General features: G+C 64.9%; 2 protein-coding genes across 5 annotated transcripts in view; both read left to right on the top strand.

Moving 5' to 3' along the window:
• The first annotated feature begins 419 nt into the window (after positions 1 to 419).
• LOXL3 (lysyl oxidase like 3) lies at positions 420 to 16,417 on the top strand. Of its 4 annotated transcripts, XM_057399083.1 has the most exons (15): positions 420 to 497; positions 6,096 to 6,396; positions 7,054 to 7,217; positions 7,624 to 7,835; positions 11,319 to 11,544; positions 12,244 to 12,424; positions 12,661 to 12,815; positions 13,620 to 13,793; positions 13,934 to 14,089; positions 14,330 to 14,492; positions 14,796 to 15,039; positions 15,316 to 15,431; positions 15,556 to 15,692; positions 16,050 to 16,161; positions 16,303 to 16,417. In XM_057399083.1, the coding sequence occupies exons 2-15, from the start codon at positions 6,108 to 6,110 to the stop codon at positions 16,374 to 16,376; spliced, it is 2,403 nt and encodes an 800-aa protein (XP_057255066.1). In that variant the 5' UTR covers positions 420 to 497; positions 6,096 to 6,107; the 3' UTR covers positions 16,377 to 16,417. The 4 variants fall into 4 exon arrangements, with proteins under 4 accessions (XP_057255066.1, XP_057255067.1, XP_057255069.1 ...); XM_057399084.1 differs by lacking the exon at positions 13,934 to 14,089; XM_057399086.1 differs by lacking the exon at positions 13,620 to 13,793.
• AUP1 (AUP1 lipid droplet regulating VLDL assembly factor) overlaps positions 853 to 17,831 on the top strand; it is a 33,040-nt gene continuing 16,061 nt past the window's right edge. Inside the window, exon 1 of the mRNA XM_057399089.1 lies at positions 853 to 859. The gene's annotated coding sequence lies outside the window, so the exon portion shown is untranslated. The remainder of the gene's footprint in view (positions 860 to 17,831) is intronic.

The following is a 17,831-nucleotide window of genomic DNA, read 5'->3' on the forward strand; positions in this document are numbered from 1 at the left end:
CACAGAAGTGAGGAGGAGGCTGGGGCAGCGGTGCCCAAGAGACCGGAGCGGGGGGCTCTCGTCCAGCCCGGCCCGGCCCCGCGCTGCCGTGGGTACGGGGCTGGGCAGGCGCTCGGTGCTCCCGGGCTGGGTCCCAGTGCCCACGGCTACGCGGGTGGGACGGCAGCGGGGGGCCGCTCCGTGGCCGGGCGGGGCTGTCTGGAGGAGGGACCCGCAGCGGGCAGGCCCCCCCCCGGGCTCCGTCCCGGGCCTGGCGCCGTGCCCAGCAGGGCCGGGGGCCCCATCCCGGGGCCGGGGGCGCGGGGCCCGTCTTCGCTGTACCGGCAGCGGGGCCGCTGGCGCGGGCCAGCCCCGGACACTTGGGCACGGCGCGGGGCGGGCCGGGGCGGAGAGGGGCGGCACGGCTCGGCTCGGCTCGGCTCAGCAGAGCTCGGCTCGGCTCAGCTGGACGCTCTCGCTCTGCGCTGCCGGAGCCGCGCATCCCGCGGGGACCAGAGGTACCGCATGGGACAGCCGAGCGGGGGCGGCGCCGGCGGGGAGCGTGGCTCGGACCGGCGCGGCTCCATCCCGGCTCCGTCCCGGCACGTCCCGTCAGCGGCGGGGCTGGGTGCGGCGGGGCGGGCCCGGCCGCGGCGGCAGCGGGGACCGGTGGGGCCGCGGGGGACGGGCGGGAGCGGGGGCCGCTGTGCGGTGGTTGTGCCGCCGCCGACGGGGCAGGAGCGGCGGCGGGGGGGCCGTTGGCAGTGGCTGCCGTGCTGTGCTGGGGCTGCAGGGGCGTGCTTCAGGAAGCCCGGCGGTGGGAGATGGGAGCGTGTGATGCCGCGTGTCCCGCGGGGCAGGCTGCGGGTGCGGGTGCGGGCAGTGCAGGCAGCGATGCGGGAAGAGGTGCCCGCAGACCCGGCCGTTTGGGGGTGCCCCATTGGGTCTGTGCAGCCACACTGCATCCCCACGTGCGGGCTTCGGCTGGCTGTTCCGAGCTGTGGTTTGCAAAGGGCGGTGCACGCTCAGGGTGTCCATGAAGATGGAATTTACTGTAGCCCTTGGAAGAGAGAACGGATGAAGGGGTGTGAGGCACGGGGCTGAGGGGACATCATCACTTGGCTGCTGGCCATGAATCTTCCCAGCAGCTCCCCAGAGGAGCAGGCAGGTCACCTATCTCCCAGTAGCTCCAAGTTTGGTGCCTCTCTGCTCCAGGGTGCCTGGGACCCCCCAGCCCCGCCGCCTGCTGATGGCTGCAGCCTCTGCACATTCCTCAGGGTCTTTCCTTCCTGCCTGCAGCTGATTCCTGCCAGGGCTGCCCCTTCAGAGCCGCGGGGCTCTGGGCAGAGCCGAGCACCGTGGTGTGTCCTGGGGAATCTGGATGGTGCTGGGAATTGCAGGGAGCTGTCCTGTGACCTGCTCTGGGTTGGAGGGTGACAGCAGGACAGGGGGGCACCAGGACACCCAGTGAGGCTGGACCCAGAGTCAGCAGGGAAGGGCACATCCGTGTGTGCTGCATGCTCTGCACACCCTGGAGAGTCCCAGGCGCCAGGGTGTGCTGCCCGCAGCAGTATCTCTGTCACTGCCGGGGTGCTGGGAGGTGTCGCGAAGCCTGCCAGGATGGCCAAGCTCCTGTGGTGGCCCTGGGCTTCTCCCCAGTGCCTCTGGGACCAGTTCATCTGTAGGGCCCTGTGACCCTCCAGCTGCTGGCTGTTGCTCACCCCAGAGCTCTGATCCCATGGGATCCCTGTAGGCAGGGATTATGGGGGGTCCCCCAACTCATGCACACACACTCCCAGCATCCCAGTGCTGCTGGGAAGCAGGAAGAGTGAACCAGGCCTGTCCCGGCAGCTGGGATTACGCAAGGGCCAGAGCTGGGCTCTGCATCGAAGGCCCTAGGGAGAAAGGGAGGGATGGAGCCCAGTGCCTGAAGCCATGGGACCCACCAGACCTTCTCCTGCCCTAAGCGCTGGGGACATGACCCCATGCTCTCAGGGATGTCCTGGCGCAGGCCTCGGCAGAGTGTGACCGTGTCACCCCTTCCCCTTCCCAAGGAAGGATAAACAGAGGGAGTTTCTTCCTCCTTGCGCTGGCGGGTTTCCCAGGTCTTCGCTTGCTTGTGCTGCTCTTCTGAGTCCTCCCAGTTGTCAATTTCGGGGCTGCTCCATGTCCCCGTGTGTCCAGGGCTGGGGCTGGGAGAGCACATTCCTGTGGGGTCAGCCATAGCCTGGCCCTTCCTGCTGCAGCAGCCTGGGATATTGTCCCTGTACACGGGGATGCCCCATGTTTGGCTACCCTAACACATGCAGATCCAACATGCTTACTTGCCAGGGCCCCGGTCATCAGGAGCTGCCTCTTCCTGAGGTCTGTCTGGGAATGGCAGCCCCCGTGCGAGATGCAGTCGGGGGAGCAGAGCTCTCATGCTCCAGCACCAGCAGCTCCGCAGGCAGGAGGTGGTTTGGGGCCCTGCGCGCGCCCGGCCGGGACATTCCTGAGGTTTCCTGGGCAGTGGGGAGGACCCGAGCTGCTCTCCCGCTCCCACGCCCAGCGTCTGCTCCAGGCCAGCCCGTCCTCCTGAGCCCTTTCCACTTGCAGCGCCAGGGCAGCCACGTTCGGCGCGGCGCAGCCCGGCAGCCGCCCTACTCCCAGAGGAGACTGGGCTGGAGCTGGCAGCGGGGCGGCCGATGCCGGGGCAGGACCGTGCCCAGCTCCTGCCCAAGACGCGCGGCGGCAGCAGCCGGGGGACATGCTTGAACACCCCGTCCCTGTCCCAGGCAATTCCTGGCCCCCTGCCCCATCCACATGTGCTGTCTGTCCATGCGCAGGCTGGCTGCACCTATGCCTTTCGCCCTCTCCAGGGGTGCATGTGTAGGAGATTCCTGCTCCTCTGAAAGCACCAGCCCATCAGCTGTCCCATGTGTCGATGGGCTGGGAGCTGCTGCCCTTGTGCTCAGCAGGAATAGCTCGTGCAGGCTGGCAAAGGGGTGCGCCTCTCCCCTTGCCAGAGGTGGGGAGGAAAGGGGAACCCCCGCCTTGGGTCTCTGGTGCTGGGTGATCAGCCCCTGCAGCGTGGAGGGACCCCCAGCCACAGAGCCCCAGCCCCGGCACAGGCTTTGTGGCAGGCGGCAGGACTGTGGTCCCCCGATACTGTCCCTCCAGCTGGAGTGAAGGGACCGCAGCCTGAAACCGGGATTTGCTGCGCACGAATCATCCCCATCTGCACCGCTGCAGCTCCCCGGGACGGCCCCGCGGGGCTGGGGTGTCCCCGTCCCCCATCCCGGAGAGCGGCGGCAGCGAAGCAGGAAGCCGGGAGCAGAGCAAAGCGCTGGAAAAAGTGATGTGGACAAGGAGAGCCCTGTCAGCCCGAGGTGCCCGGGACGTGGCTGCCGAGCACGTTCGGAGCTAGTACAGGAACAGGGAAAGGGCTTGTGCCGTGCCCCTGGGAGCACGCACTGCTAGCCCGGCAGCCGCCTGGGGTGGATATGGGGAGTGCTGGTGCCCCCAGCAGGCATTTCACTGAGAAATGAGTGACAGGAGGTGAGGACGGGCTGAGCTGCGAGGGCGGGGGAAGAGCAGTCGGGATGAGGGATGCTGGTGCCTTAGCAGAGGAAAGCCAGGACCAGGAGCGGGGTGCTGAGGGTGGCAGCAAGCTGGGGTTAGTGCAGGGATGGAAGCAGAAGTCTGGGCAGGTTCTAGAGCAACTGAAGGTCTGTGAGGAAGAGAAATCCACGGTGGCATTTAAACACAGAGGCTGAGGTTGCTGAGCTGAGGCTCCATGGGGACTTGGTGCTTTGCTGTGCAAAGCCATGTTGTGATCTCTGGTGCCATGTTCTGGTCTCTGGTCCTACATGTTTTGCTCCTAAATGCACGAGCTTAAATCTTCCTTGCAGTCTAGGCTATAGGCTACATGATGCCATCTTCCCAGGCTGTTCTGGTCTGTCCTCATCACAGTTCTGCATGATCCTGCCCATTTCTGCCTTTGCAGACTGAACCAGGAGAGGACCTTTTCCTCCTCCAGACATGGTTTTGCTTTGGAAAGCATGTGATCCTCCCCAGAAAGCTCACTGAGGGGTGACTCCCCTGCTGAAACCACATTTTGGTTCCAGCAGGTGACCAGTTTTAATCCACTTAGCAGATGTGTGCTGGTTCTGTTGAGTGCTAATTATTTATTAAAGGCTGGTGCAAGGTGAATTGAGCACATTCCAGTCTCAGCCTGGAATCAGCACAGTTACTCCAATTAACCAAACCTGTGATCTCAGAAAAGGTCAAACCAGCTTCCTGACATGGGCCATCTCTGCAGAGCTGTGGAGACTGGCACCAGTTGTGCTGCTGCATGGACATGCTGCAACCCAGCCTGGAGCCGGCCTGCGCTGCGTATCTGCAGAGGTCACCTCTTTCAGTGCAAGTGCTGGAGAAGCTTCAGTCCTTCTGTGCTTGTGGTTTCCTCGGTCTCAAGTCAGCACTGGGAGGGCTCAAATTTGTGTTACGCAGTGGTAGGGCTCTGTGGGTTTATAATGCTTCACGTGGGCAGGGGGACCTCCCCTTGGTGACCGTGGGGTGGAATAAGAAGTGTTTTAGCACTTCTGTGATGTGGGAAGCTCATCCCTTTGCTGCTTTCCAGACAGAGCAGAGATGTGGATGGAGCATTCCTGCCCCTGGCAAGCCCATGGACCTGTGTCCTGAGCTGCTGGCAGGGCTGGGGTGGCCCTTTGCGCTCCCTCCTCCTCCTCCTGCCATAACAAGCTGATTAAAAGGTTCAGCACAGCATTTCCCTGCTGCCTGCCCACAAAGCTGCTTCCCGCTGTTATGTTCCCACAGTGCCAGTGCACGCAGCTGAGGTGCAGGGAGCCCAGCGATAGGGCACGTCCCTGCCTGCTGCTGGCTCCACTGTGATGTCCCCATGCCCCAGGCTGTGACAGGGGAGAGACCCATGACTGGGCTGACGTGGTTGCCCTGAGGGGCTTTGTGCTTTCCACCAAAATGTCTCCCATTGGCCTGGACTGTGTTGTTGGTCCCTGTTACCTCTCACCCTCTCTCCCTGAGCATCCCTGCAGGCACCGGGCACTCAGCCCAAGGGACTCACTGCTCTTGGTGGCATCTCCAAAGCGGTGCATGCTTTACAGGCCAGGTGACCCGGCCTCCATCATCTGGAAAAGTGAACAGAGCAGGAATGGGGCTGATTCCTGCTTGTGGAGTCTCTGTGGAGTCTGAGTGGGGCTTCCCAGCACCTTTGCTCCACAAGGACCCTTGTTTCCTCCTCTCTAACACTGTCTAATGACAAGCACAGGCTGCGAGTGCAGAATGCAGGATCTGCTCTTGGTTGGGGATGTGGGGCACGGAGATGTATTTCTGCTGGTCCTGTCCTGAGGGGCTCCCACGTTTGGGGTCGCTTTCCCGCCTGTAGAAGGGACATCTGGAAGGGTGATGTGAGGCTGTAGTGGTGAAGGCAGGCAGGTCCGTGTGTGGGCAGTGCTGGGTGAGCATTAAAGCTTTGCCGTCGGGCCCAGAGCCCAGCCTGGAGAGAGCTCACACTGCCCGTGCAGAAATGCTGCAGCAGCATCTGCAGGGTTAAAGTGGTCCCTGACGGATAAATGGGAATTGTGCACTGGGAACTGGGAACTAAAGGAGGTTCACAGAGAAGTGTTTTCACTACTGTTTGCCACTGGACTGGTGCGGGAATACCACACCTCCCTCAGGTATTTCGGGAGCCACACATGTTATTGGAGGGCTGGAGAATGCTGCCCAGAGCAGAACGGGGAAGGCTCCGGCTGCAGCTCCTCGGAGTGGGCAGCAGCTTGGGCTGGCAGCGCTGCACCGCATGGGGTGGGTGCAGCTCCCGGCTGGTCCAGCTGGGCTTTCCTGGGTGCTGGTCCTGCTCCAGGGCCCTTTGGCACAGGAGATGTGACCCAGCAGCGCGGTGGGATTCCGGTAGGAGCCATTTGAGAGGAGTGCAGGGTGTGGGGATGGCAGAGCCTGGGCGATAGCAGCTCTGGGGTGCAGGGAGGCACTGGTGAGAGCGGGCTGGGGGCTACAACCGGCACAGGTGGGATGAGGGCAGCAGGTGATGCGACACAGCTCGTGCATCCCACGCACCCCGACCCCTCCTGCCCCTGCAGAGCCTGGCTGCCATGGGGAGCTGCCGCACGTGGGCACCGCCGGAGCTGCTGGTGCTGAGCGTGTGGCTGTGGGTGAGCAGCGCCGGCCCCACGCACCCACCCGGCCCCGCGCTAAGGGTGCGCCTGGCTGGGTACCCACGCAAGCACAACGAGGGCCGCGTGGAGCTCTTCTACAACGACGAGTGGGGCACCATCTGCGATGACGACTTCACACTGGCCAATGCACATGTGCTGTGCCGGCACCTCGGCTTCGTGGCTGCCACCGGCTGGGCCCACAGCGCCAAGTACGGCAAAGGAGTCGGTAAGAGCGGGGCGGTGGGCATGGTTTCCCGTGCTGCACAGGCTGGGGCTGCACATGAGCGGCTGCCACAGGGCTGTGTGTGTGCCACAGGGCTCACATGAGCTGTTGGTGGGGAAGGGCAGGCAGGTCCTGCGTGTGCTGAGTGCCCAGGAGTGTGTGAGTGCATGCGTGAGTGCATGTGTAGATGTATGTACACACAAAGCAGGATGGGGAGCTGCGTCTGAGCTGCTGTGCATGTACCCAGGGCACAGGGCGGCTGCAGGCATGCGCTGGAGCTGCAGGGCTGCACATGGTGCTGGGTGGTGCAGAGGGTGCAGGTCCAGGTCTGTGTGGTGCAGAGGTACAGCCGTTCCTGCTGCAGGCGAGACACTGTACAGAGCCCGGGGGTGTACCACGGGGGCTTTGTGTCTGCAGAGCAGCCCCCTGGGGAAGCAGAACCTCCCCATCTGCAGGTCCCCCTCTCAGGGCTTTACTTTGGGCATTTCACCAGCCTCAGCTTCATGCTGAGGGAGCGATGGTCCCAGCCCAGCAGCCCCAAGCAGCCCCCAGCAGCCATGCTCTGCTGTACTCCTTGGCCATGCTCCATGGGCACCCTCCCTGCTCCCGGGGGATGCTGCATGGGCCTGGCCCCCTCACCCCGGCCCTGCTGCCTGGCAGGGCGGATCTGGCTGGACAATGTGAATTGTGCCGGAGGTGAGAAGAGCATCGGGGACTGCAAACACCGGGGCTGGGGCAACAGCGACTGCAGCCATGAGGAAGACGCGGGGGTCATCTGCAAGGACGAGCGCATCCCAGGCTTCAAGGACTCCAATGTCATCGAGGTGAGGAAGCTGCGGGCCAGGACCCTCAGAGCCAGGAGGATGTAGCCTGGGTGTGGGGACGTGGCACAGCTCTGGGCAGGGGACGCCTGGTCTGCTGCCAGGCAAGAGGCGCTGGGGCCGTGTCCCACTGGCTGTGCCCAGGTTCCCGGTTCCCTCTGGGTGGGTGTCTGGGTGTGGGGTGGATGCAGGATCCTGAGGTGAGAGGGCGCTCCCAGGGAGACGTGGGACACTAGCTGCACAGTGTGGGAGCAGGAGCGTGGCCATCCAAGGCCATTGGATGTGCCCTGCAGGGATGCAGGACCTGGCCGTCCCCATTCCCCACCTGGGGCCGGGGACCCCATCTCCTGCGGGTGCACCCCGGGCAGGGGCTGGGGCGATGGGTGCGGTGCTGACCCGTGCCCTGCAGACGGAGCAGAGCCACGTGGAGGAGGTGCGGCTGCGGGCGGTGGTGGTCGGCGCCCGGCAGCAGCTCCCAGTGACAGAGGGCATCGTGGAGGTGCGCTACAAGGACGGCTGGGCACAGATCTGCGACGAGGGCTGGAGCAGCCACAACAGCCGCGTGGTCTGCGGCATGCTGGGCTTCCCTGCCGAGAAGAAGGTCAACAGGAACTTCTACAAGTGAGTGAGGCTGACAAGGAGCCCGCGGGGCTGGGGGCAGTGCCAGGGACATGGGGCAGTGCTGGGGGACAGCAGGGGCCAGCTGGCCATAGGGGCACTCGCTAACCGAGCTGGGGGCCATGGCGTGGCTGGGGGCCATGGCTGCCCATCTGCCCATGCACTGCAGCAGAGGCTGCTCCCAGAGGGCAGTGTCTGTGCCCTGGCAGAGCTGCACCTCTGCAGTTCTTCCAGTGTGGAGCGTGGGGGTCCATGTCCACAGGGGAGGTTTGCAGCCGAGCTGCGGAGGGATGCTCCAGAACCACCATGGTCTGAGCAAGAGCTACAGGGATATGGGCAAGGACACAGCGCCCATTGTGTTGCCCATTGCAGTGCCCATTCTGGTGCCCAGTGTGGTGCCCATTGTGATGCCCAGCATAGTGTCCAGTGTGGTGCCAGTTGTGGTGCCCGTTATGGTGCCCATTATAGTGCCCGTTGTGGTGCCCATTGTAGTGCCAGTTGTGGTGCCCATCGTGGTGCCCATTCTGGTGCCAGTTGTGGTGCCCATGGTGGTGCCCGTTGTGGTGCCCATTATAGTGCCCATTGTGGTGCCCGTTGTGGTGCCCATTGTAGTGCCAGTTGTGGTGCCCATTATAGTGCCCATTGTAGTGCCTGTTGTGGTGCCCATTATAGTGCCAGTTGTGGTGCCCATCGTGGTGCCCATTCTGGTGCCCGTTGTGGTGCCCATTATAGTGCCCATTGTGGTGCCCATCGTGCTGCCCATCGTGGTGTCCACTGAAGTGCCCATTGTGGTGCCCATCGTGGTGCCCATTGTGATGCCCGTTGTGGTGCACTGACCAGGCAGCTCCAGTATTGCTCCTGCAGGCGGGTGAAGCGCGCAGCCGTGACAAGGGGCCGGAGGCTGAGGCCAGGCAGGAGGTAACGGCTGGGGCACCCCTCTGCCGAGCCCTTGGCAGAGCTGGGCTGTGCGGCCACGCGGGTCCCTGCCGTCGGGACGGATCCTGGCACAAAGGGATCTGGAGGGAGCAGACCGAGGGCTCGGGCAGCGCTGGGCAGGTGCTGCGGTCCCCAGCCCCCAGGAGGGATGATCTGGCTCCCAGGCCAGCTGAGCCTCAGGCTCTGCAGCACCCGCCCCGTGCACCAGGCAGGAGCCCTGGCACAGGGTCAGGATCCTTGGCAGGATCCCTGGAGGTGCAGAGGGCTGCGGAGTCCTGTGCGGGAGGCCTCGGAGTGGAGCTGTTTTTCCCGGCGGATGGGGAGGGCTGTGGACATGGGCTGCCCTCTGCAGAAAGCAGCAGTGCGGAAGCTGGAACGGCCGTACAGCCTCCATTGCTTGCAGGGGGGGCTGGCAGCACTGCTGAGCAAGTGCTGGGCACCAGGGTGATGAGCACCACAGTGCTAGCAATGCTGGCACCCATGTGGCAGCTCTTGTCCTGGGTGCTCCATCTGCTCGGGTTCTCTTGCACCTTTGCCCATTCCCTCTTCCTGCCTTCCTACCAACCCCAGGGAATAGGCTGGCTGCCCTTTTCCTTCCACCAAGAAACCTGGAAAGGGGCTTGGGACAAGGGCCTGTAGGGATAGGCCAAGGGGAATGGCTTTAAGCTGCCAGAGGGGAGACTGAGATGAGCTCTTAGGAAGAAGCTCTTCCCTGGGAGGGTGCAGAGCAGCTGTGGCTGCCCCATCCCTGGCAGTGTTCAAGGCCAGGTTGGACACAGGGGCTTGGAGCAAGCTGCTCTAGTGGAAGGTGTCCCTGCCCATGGCAGGGGTTGGAACTGGAGGAGCTTTAAGGTCCCTTCAACCAAAAACCAGGCTGGGGTTCTATGGTTTGGTGCTGAGAGCCCCTTTCCAAGTGAGGAGGTATTTTCCCTGCAGCACTGGGTGCAGTGCTTTGCCAAGTCCATGGAGCTGGGGTCTTCTCCCTTCCTCTGCCTGGAGCAGGAGCTGTCTCCTCAACATCCCACCCTGGTTTGCCAGGGCTGGCTGATTTCAGCTGCAGTCATATATGGGGTCACCCACTAATCTAGGCTGGAAGGGACCTCAGGGAGTCCTGGTCTAACCCCCTGCACAGAGCAGGGATGGCTGAGGGTCAGCCCAGGGCTTCATGCAGATGGCTCTTGAAAACCTCTGGGCTCATAGGGTAAAACCATTCCTTCCACTGATCCTGAGCCTCGGGTTGCACCTCTTCTCTCATGCTCTTCGCTCCTCTGACCAGAAGAGCTGGGCTCTGGCTCCATCACAGCCCTTTGCTCCCGGCTCCTGGCTGTTGCTGGAGCTCCTGAGGCCCATCTCAGCCCAGGCTGGAGCAGCCCCGTGCCTCTGGCTCCCCGCCGGCCCCGACTGCCTCAGGGGCTCTCCCCAGCGCCTGCACTGCAGGCCTGGTGCCTTGTACTGGGAGCCAGAGCCAGGTGCAGGATTGCACTGTGGTCCCATGGGTGTCAGTGGGGGGTGATGTCCTCCAGCCGACTGCTGAGCCCCATTTCCTGGCAGCCCTGTGCAGTGCCCTAGGGCTCACTGCCACAAACCTGCCACCGGCCAGTGGGGTCAGTTGCCAGCCTTGGGTTTACTGTGTCCTGGGGGTACCAGTCCCTGCCCTCGTTTGGGGTCTGCTCTTTACTCCTCGTGGTGTCAGGGTTTTGGTCCTGCTCAGCTTCTTCCTCTCTGAATGAAGCAAAACATTTGAGTGTGCAGGGACAGCGTGTGGTGCCCTGGGCAGCCTCCTCTCCCTGTAGGGAAGCTCACTCGCTGGCAGAGGGCCCTTGCATGCCTGTCACAAGCCCCGCCATGTCCTGCACTGGGCAGAGCTCTGGTTTCAATGCTGCTTGCTCGGTGCTGTGCTTCTGCGCGTGCTGCTCCCCTGGAGCAGGGTGCAGTGACAGTGGCTGGGGTCTGCACGAGGACATGGGAGACCTCGCTTGTACCCCACAGATCAGATCGCTGGTGCTGGTGTTTGATCTGCTGTGTCACAAAGCAGCACGGGATGTTGCAGCATCCTGCACAGTTTCCTGGTGGGATGTGGGCAGGAAACTGCATCATTGCTGTGAAGGGCAGTTGTGTCTCGTTGCTGGCAGCAGATGATGCTGCTGCACCTATGTGTGACACAAAGGGGACACGCGCATGAGTCTCCCTGGGGGCAGCAGACCCAGTTTCAGTGACAGCCAGGGCCGCGGTGTGCTCCCTGTGTCCCTGCGGAGGTGACAGCCCGGGGCTGCGGGCTCCGTGACGGTTGTGTTCTGTTTTCCAGGCTGGCCTCCAAATCTCAGCCTAAACAAAAGCGCAGGGAGGACGTAGGGTCCAAGAAGAGGTAAATGGCTCCAGCGGGAGCCTGAGTGCCAGGAGCGCCGCTCAGTCCCTCCAGAGCCGAGCGCGTCTCTGGGGATGTGGGGCAGGCGCAGCGCGGGCACAGGGGGACCGCGCCAGGGCCGGGGACAGCTCCGCTGCCGTCCGTCCGCGCCGGTCCCGCCTCAGGGCTGCCCTCTCTCTCCGCAGGCTGTTCGCAGAGCGGCAGCAGCTCAGCTACCGGCTGCACTCGGTGTCGTGCGCGGGGACCGAGGGGCACCTCTCCATGTGCGCCTTCGAGTTTTACCGCGGCAACGCCTCCGCCGCCTGCGGCGCGGGCAGCCCCGCCGTCGTCAGCTGCGTGCCCGGCCCGCAGTTCGCCGCCGGCAGCTCCCACAAGAAGAAGCAGCGGCAGCAGCAGCAGCAGCAGGGCCAGGTGAGCCCCGTGGAGAGGGGACGGGCACCCACAGCCACCCCCGGCTTGACACTGCCCCACTGCGGGGCCGTGGGTGTGCGGGAACCGTGGGGACCAACCTGTGGAGTAGGGTACGGGGACCGTGTCCTGTCCCTGCACAACACAGCGTCATGGCCAGCAACCTCTGTGCTGCACGGTGCTGTGACACACTGTGCCGTTCAGCACTGCGCCAGCCATGCTGTCCCCTGGGTCCAGAGAAGGGCAACGGAGCTGGTGCAGGGCCTGGAGCACAGGGGTGATGGGGAACGGCTGAGGGACCGGGGGGGGTTCAGTGTGGAGAAGAGAAGGCTCAGGGAGGACCTGATGGCTCCCTACAAGTGCCTGACAGGAGGATGGAGCCAGGAGGGGCTGGGCTCTGCTCCCAAGGAACAAGGGATGGGACAAGAGGAAAGGGCCTCAAGCTGCCCCAGGGCAGGTTTAGATGGAGCTGAGGAACAATTCCTGCCCCAGAGGGTGCTCAGGCATTGGAACAGGCTGCCCAGGGCAGGGCTGCAGGCACCGGCCCTCCAAGTGTTCACACTGCGTGGAGACGAGGCCTCAGTGCCATGGGGCAGTGGTGGCCTTGGCAGGGCTGGGAACGGTTGGACTGGGTGATCCTGAAGCTCCTTCCCCCCTGGTTGATTCCATGGGTCAATCATGTGATGGCTCCATCCCCTGCAGCCACGGATCCGGCTGAAGGGGGGTGCGAAGGTCGGGGAGGGCCGCGTCGAGGTGCTCAAGGGCAGTGAGTGGGGCACGATCTGTGATGACCGCTGGAACCTGCTGTCAGCCAGCGTGGTGTGCCGCGAGCTGGGCTTCGGCAGCGCCAAGGAGGCCCTCACCGGGGCGCGCATGGGCCAAGGTGAGGTGTGGGCTGCAGGGGCCGGGCGCTGCTCTCAGGGGCCTGTGGGTGAGGTGCGTGTCCAGGGACAAGGCTCTGCGGGACTGGGACAGGCCACAGCAGGGCTCGTCCTGCGAGTCCCTGGCTGCCAGCCGCATGCGGAGCATCCCCAGGGACCCGCAGCCTCTCCGTGGCGCTGGAGGGCCACGGCTGTGCCCGTGGCGCTGTCCCTGAGCCCTGCTGCCCCCCCCCGGCAGGGACGGGGCCCATCCACATGAATGAGGTGCAGTGCCTGGGCACCGAGAAGTCCCTCTGGAGCTGCCCCTTCAAGAACATCACGCAGGAGGACTGCAAGCACACGGAGGATGTGGCTGTCCGCTGCAATGTCCCCTACATGGGCTACGAGACCCTGGTGAGCACCATGGGGCTGCCAGTGCCCGTAGGGCCCGGGGGCTCTCTGTATTGGTGCTGGGGGGACCCAATGCAGGGTGGCCCGTCCATCCTCTGGATCCCATGGCACCCTGTGGCACCCCTCACATTACCATAGGTCTGAGGCAAGGTCTGCCCTGGGGGGCTCAGGGGTGGGAGTTCCATGGTGCCCCTGTGAGGAGAGGGATGGAAGGGAGGCCAAGGGGGGGTCAGGATGTGCTGTGGGGTGTGCAGGGTGGTGTGGGGCTGCTGCTCCTGCTGTTCCTGCTGCTCTCCTTGTGCCAGCTCCAACCCAGCAGAGCCACCAGAAAAAATCCCTGTGGGAGAACCAGGAGGGTTTTTTTCAGGTGGTGATGAAACGAGCAGAGGGGGCCAAGGGCTCCGTGTGCCTGGCCCTCGTTTCATCCTCTTGGGCTTTTTCATCATTTAACTCTCTTACCTCTGCTATTCTGGAATGCGAATGCCATTCCAAAATGAGCCATTTCCTGCTGCCGTGAGGCGCTTCCCAAACTCGCAGCCAAGTTCTTGGCCCCAGATCTGACGGTTTTGAGGAGTTCTGGGCTGAGCAAAGCTGTGCCCAGCTCCTCTCAGCTCTGGCTGCCATCTCCCATGTGCCTAAAGCCCATGAGGGTGCTGCAGCTGCTGGGCTGAGCTGGGCTAGGCTGGGCTGAGCTGGGCTAGGCTGGGCTGAGCTGGGCTAGGCTGGGCTGTCCAGCTGGATGCAGCAGAGCAGCAGGAGCATCACTTGTGATGATGATGGTGATGCTGCCCCTGCCTTTCTCCGCAGATTCGGCTGAGCGGGGGCCGAAGCCGCTTCGAGGGGCGGGTGGAGGTGGCTGTGGGGGCTGGAGCCGGGGAGCAGCCGCGCTGGGGGCTGGTCTGCAGCGAAGGCTGGGGTACGCTGGAGGCGATGGTGGCCTGTCGCCAGCTGGGCCTGGGGTTCGCTAACCATGGCTTACAAGTAGGTGCCAGAGCCAGCTTGGCCAGGGCAGTGTGCGCCAGCACCACCGATCCGCCGGGATTGGCACAGGGACCAGCATGGGCCGGGATGCACTGGGATGGGGTCGGGTCCCTGCTCACTGCCCCAGGGCTTCCCTGCAGATCCGCCTCTCGGGAGGCAGGACGCCGTTTGAGGGCCGCGTGGAGGTGAAGCGAGGCAGTAAGTGGGGCATGGTGTGCAGCGAGGGCTGGACCACCAAGGAGGCGATGGTGGCCTGTCGCCAGCTCGGTCTGGGCTATTCCCTGCATGCGGTGACGGTAGGTGCCGGCGGGGAGGCCTCAGTGACATCCTGGTGAGCACAGGCACCGGTGCTTCCTGGTGGGGATGTATGGGGACAAAGGGATGTAGCTGCTCCATGCCAGGGGATGGGACCTGCATGAGCAGGCTGGGGACATGGGCAGGGCTGTGCCATGGTGGGTGCTGGCCGCAGCCCGGGCATGTGTGAGCCGGGGCACCCACAGCACCAGCCCCTGCCACCCGGCCTCACCCCTCCCCAGGAGACCTGGTACTGGGATGCCAGCAACGTGACGGAGATGGTGCTGAGCGGGGTGAAGTGCGCTGGGCATGAGATGTCCCTGAGCCACTGCCAGCACCACGGCTCCAGCATCAACTGCAGGAACACGGGCACACGCTTCGCTGCCGGCGTCATCTGCTCCGAGAGTGAGGGGCGGGGGGCTGCGGGCAACAGGCTCTGTGGTGGTGGGGTGGGCAATGGGGTCTGCAGGCAACGGGGTCTGGGGTGGTGGCGTGGGCAATGGGGCCTGGGGGTGATGGTGCAGCGGAGCCCAGAGCTGCAGATGAAGGGTCTGTGAGTCGCAGGGCTGGGGGCAATGGGGTTTGCAGGTGCTGGGGGGGGCTGCAGCTGATGGGGAGGGTGCACTTCCCCCCCCCCCCCCCCCCCGGCCGGTCCAGCCCTGCCTGCTGTGGGTGCCCGCCCCATCCCTGAGCATCGCCTGCCCGCAGCCGCCTCCGACCTGCTGCTACACGCGCCGCTGGTGCAGGAGACGGCGTACATTGAGGACCGGCCGCTGCACATGCTGTACTGCGCCGCCGAGGAGAGCTGCCTCTCCAGCTCCGCCCGCCTCGCCAACTGGCCCTATGGGCACCGCCGCCTGCTCCGCTTCTCCTCCCAGATCCACAACAACGGCCGCGCCGACTTCCGCCCCAAGGCCGGGCGGCACTCCTGGGTCTGGCACGAGTGCCACCGGTGGGTGCGCGGCGCGGGCAGGGGGTGCTGGTGCTGCTGTGGGGTGGGTGATGGTGACACCGGGCAAGGGTGACACCCGGCGAGGCCCCTGCTGCTGCCCAGGCTCCAGTTTTGCCTGCTTCGGCTCGGGGCTGACCCTCCACGTGCAGTGCTGGGGCTGGGGGCCGTGTCCTGCAGCTGACACCCCGCTTGCCTGGGCCACCTTCCTGGGGACAGCCACGTCCCCTCCCAGGGCAGGGCCGGTGCAGCCACGGCGCTGTGGGTTCCCTCTTGCAGGCACTACCACAGCATGGACATCTTCACCCACTACGATATCCTCACCCCCAATGGCACCAAGGTGGCAGAGGGGCACAAAGCCAGCTTCTGCCTGGAGGACACCGAGTGCGAGGAAGGTGGGTGCCATGGATGGGGCCTTGAGGCACAATCCCTGCCCGTGTCCCCTGTCCCCAGCCGTTGTGCACGCTGGGGCCATGCGGGCAATGGAGGAGGACAAGCCGTTTTCTCTTCTCCCTGCAGACGTGGCCAAGCGGTACGAGTGTGCCAACTTCGGGGAGCAGGGCATCACGGTGGGCTGCTGGGACCTGTACCGGCACGACATCGACTGCCAGTGGATCGACATCACTGATGTCAAACCGGGCAACTACATCCTGCAGGTGCTGAGCTGCCCCGCACCCCAGCTCTGCTCGAGCTGCAGCCACCCCGCTCCCGGAGCGGTTGGAGTGCACAGGGGCTGCTGGGTGTGCGCTGGGGGGGCACTGCCTGTCCCTGTGCATGGAGACGAGGAGGTGCGGAAGCTGCTCGGGCTCTCTTCAGCCTGCACGCTCCTGCTCTGAGCAACCTTCGTGGGTACGTGGTGCTCAGTGACAGCCACCACAGCGCATCCCGCTGCAGCAGGAAGCGAACCCTGCCGGGACCGGGGGGATGGGAATGCCGAGCCGACGAGGTGTGGGGCTGCAGCACCGCCCGATGTGGGGCAGGGGGCTGCCGCCCTCACTGTTGGTGCCCCACAGGTCGTGATCAACCCCAACTTCGAAGTGGCAGAGAGCGACTTCACCAACAATGCCATGAAATGCAACTGCAAGTACGACGGGCACCGCATCTGGGTGCACAGCTGCCACATCGGTAACGGCCAGCACGCAGCATGGGGGGGCCAGGGCACATGGGAGCAGGGGGGACTGGGCAGGGAGGCCCCAAGGCAGCGAGGAGGCTGTGGGGCTCTGGGTGGCTGCCGTGGGAGCTGACAGCTCCTGCCCCCTCCTGCAGGTGATGCGCTCAGTGAGGAGGCCAACAAGCGCTTCGAGCAGTACCCGGGGCAGCTCAACAACCAGATCTCGTAGGGCCCAGCCCGGGAGACACCGCGGGGAGCCCCGGGGGGGGGGGGGGCACCTCCTGCCCTCAGCCTGCACCCGGGGGAGATGCTGCTGGGGCCTCTGGGGCCTCAGCCCAGCATCGCAGCCACTGGGCTCTGCGAGGCTGCCAGGACCTGCAGGCACCCACCCGGCATCGCAGCCACCACCCAACCACTGCCCAGAGACTGTGCCCACATCCCCTGGGCCGTGGCACATGGGCACAGAGGTCCCGAACCCCACTGTGTCCCCCCAGCTCCCTGTCACTGCAGCTGCACCTCCCTGCTCCCCCTCAGCCCCGGCTCCTCCCCAGGACCCAGCAGGGACCTGCAGCCCTGCACGGCCCCAGGAGCCCCTCCTGGTGTGGCTGCCCCTGCCCCACGGCCCCTTGCCGTGGTGTGGCTGCCCCTGCTCCACGGTCGCAGCGGCTCCCACACCCCTCTTAGCTGTAACTTTATTTTCTCTATAAAGTTGTCAGTTGTTCCCAGTGGCTCCCGGCTCTTCCTGGGCGGGGATGAGGAGTCTGGCAGGACCGGGAGGCTCGGCACGGCGTAGGGCTGGCTGGCACAGCACACCCCATGAGAGCTGCCAGTACCCATATGGAGCAAGGATCCCCCTTGCCCACACAGCCCTGGCTGGGCAAGGACCAGCCCCACACCAGCACCGGTACTGGCAGCTGCTGGGATACAAGGAGATGGTACCAGGCCTGCTGGAAGAAGCCTGTGTGGGTGAGGAGGGGACCAGCAGGACCTTAACTTCAGCTGCCCCAGCCTGAAGCAGCCCCCACGGCTCTGGAGGGAGCAGCCGGAGCCACCCTGGCGCAGCAGGGCGGCGGTGAAGTGCTGGTTTCGCCCCACATGCAGTCCAAATGCTCGTGAGCAGAAGTCCCGCCGGGGGCTGTGATCCGTGAGGAATGCAGCCGGCGCTGGCTCCAGGCAGCGGGAAGCTGCAGTCGCTGCTGCCGTGGCCGCGCTGCCAGAAACGCGGCGGCTCCGCTTCCCCGGCGCGCAGCGGCGAGAGCCCGACGGGGAGCCCGGTCCTGTGCCCGGGCCGCTCTGCGCTGCCGCCCGCTCCCCAGGGCAGCAGCACCAAGGAGCTGCGCTGCTTTCACCTAAAAACACCAGGCTGGGCGAGGGAGCCCCGGCCCGCGCTGCTCCTGGCTCCACACGCGCATTCCTCCCGCCAGAGCCGGGCTGGACGCGGCTCCTCACGGCGGGAGCGGAGCAGGGGCTGTTCCAGGAACGCGGGGAACAGCCGGAGCTGCCCCTTCCCGGAAGGGCTCTCGGCCTCCAGCCGCAGAGCACAGGGAGGCCTCGGCTGTCCCCAGGGACCGGGCTGCACGTGCGGGGAGCTGAGCAGCGGCACAGACCCACACCGGGCTGCGGGAGGGACAGACAGGGACAGGCTCCCAGCCTCAGCCCTCCTGCACCCCAGCCAGCGAGGAAC

Source organism: Pezoporus wallicus, unplaced genomic scaffold (assembly GCF_028554395.1).
Source record: "Pezoporus wallicus isolate ANWC-B61680 ecotype Strahan unplaced genomic scaffold, APGP_CSIRO_Pwel_v1 contig_14149, whole genome shotgun sequence".
Taxonomy (NCBI): Eukaryota; Metazoa; Chordata; class Aves; order Psittaciformes; family Psittacidae; genus Pezoporus; species Pezoporus wallicus.

What these genes read in the sequence shown, in the direction of transcription:
- LOXL3 (XM_057399083.1), top strand. Translation starts at nt 6,108, where the DNA reads ATGGGGAGCTGCCGCACGTGGGCACCGCCGGAGCTGCTGGTGCTGAGC. An exon ending in AGCAGCAGCAGCAGGGCCAG is followed by an intron (nt 11,545 to 12,243) that starts GTGAGCCCCGTG and finishes CATCCCCTGCAG; the next exon opens with CCACGGATCCGGCTGAAGGG. An exon ending in ACATGGGCTACGAGACCCTG is followed by an intron (nt 12,816 to 13,619) that starts GTGAGCACCATG and finishes CTTTCTCCGCAG; the next exon opens with ATTCGGCTGAGCGGGGGCCG.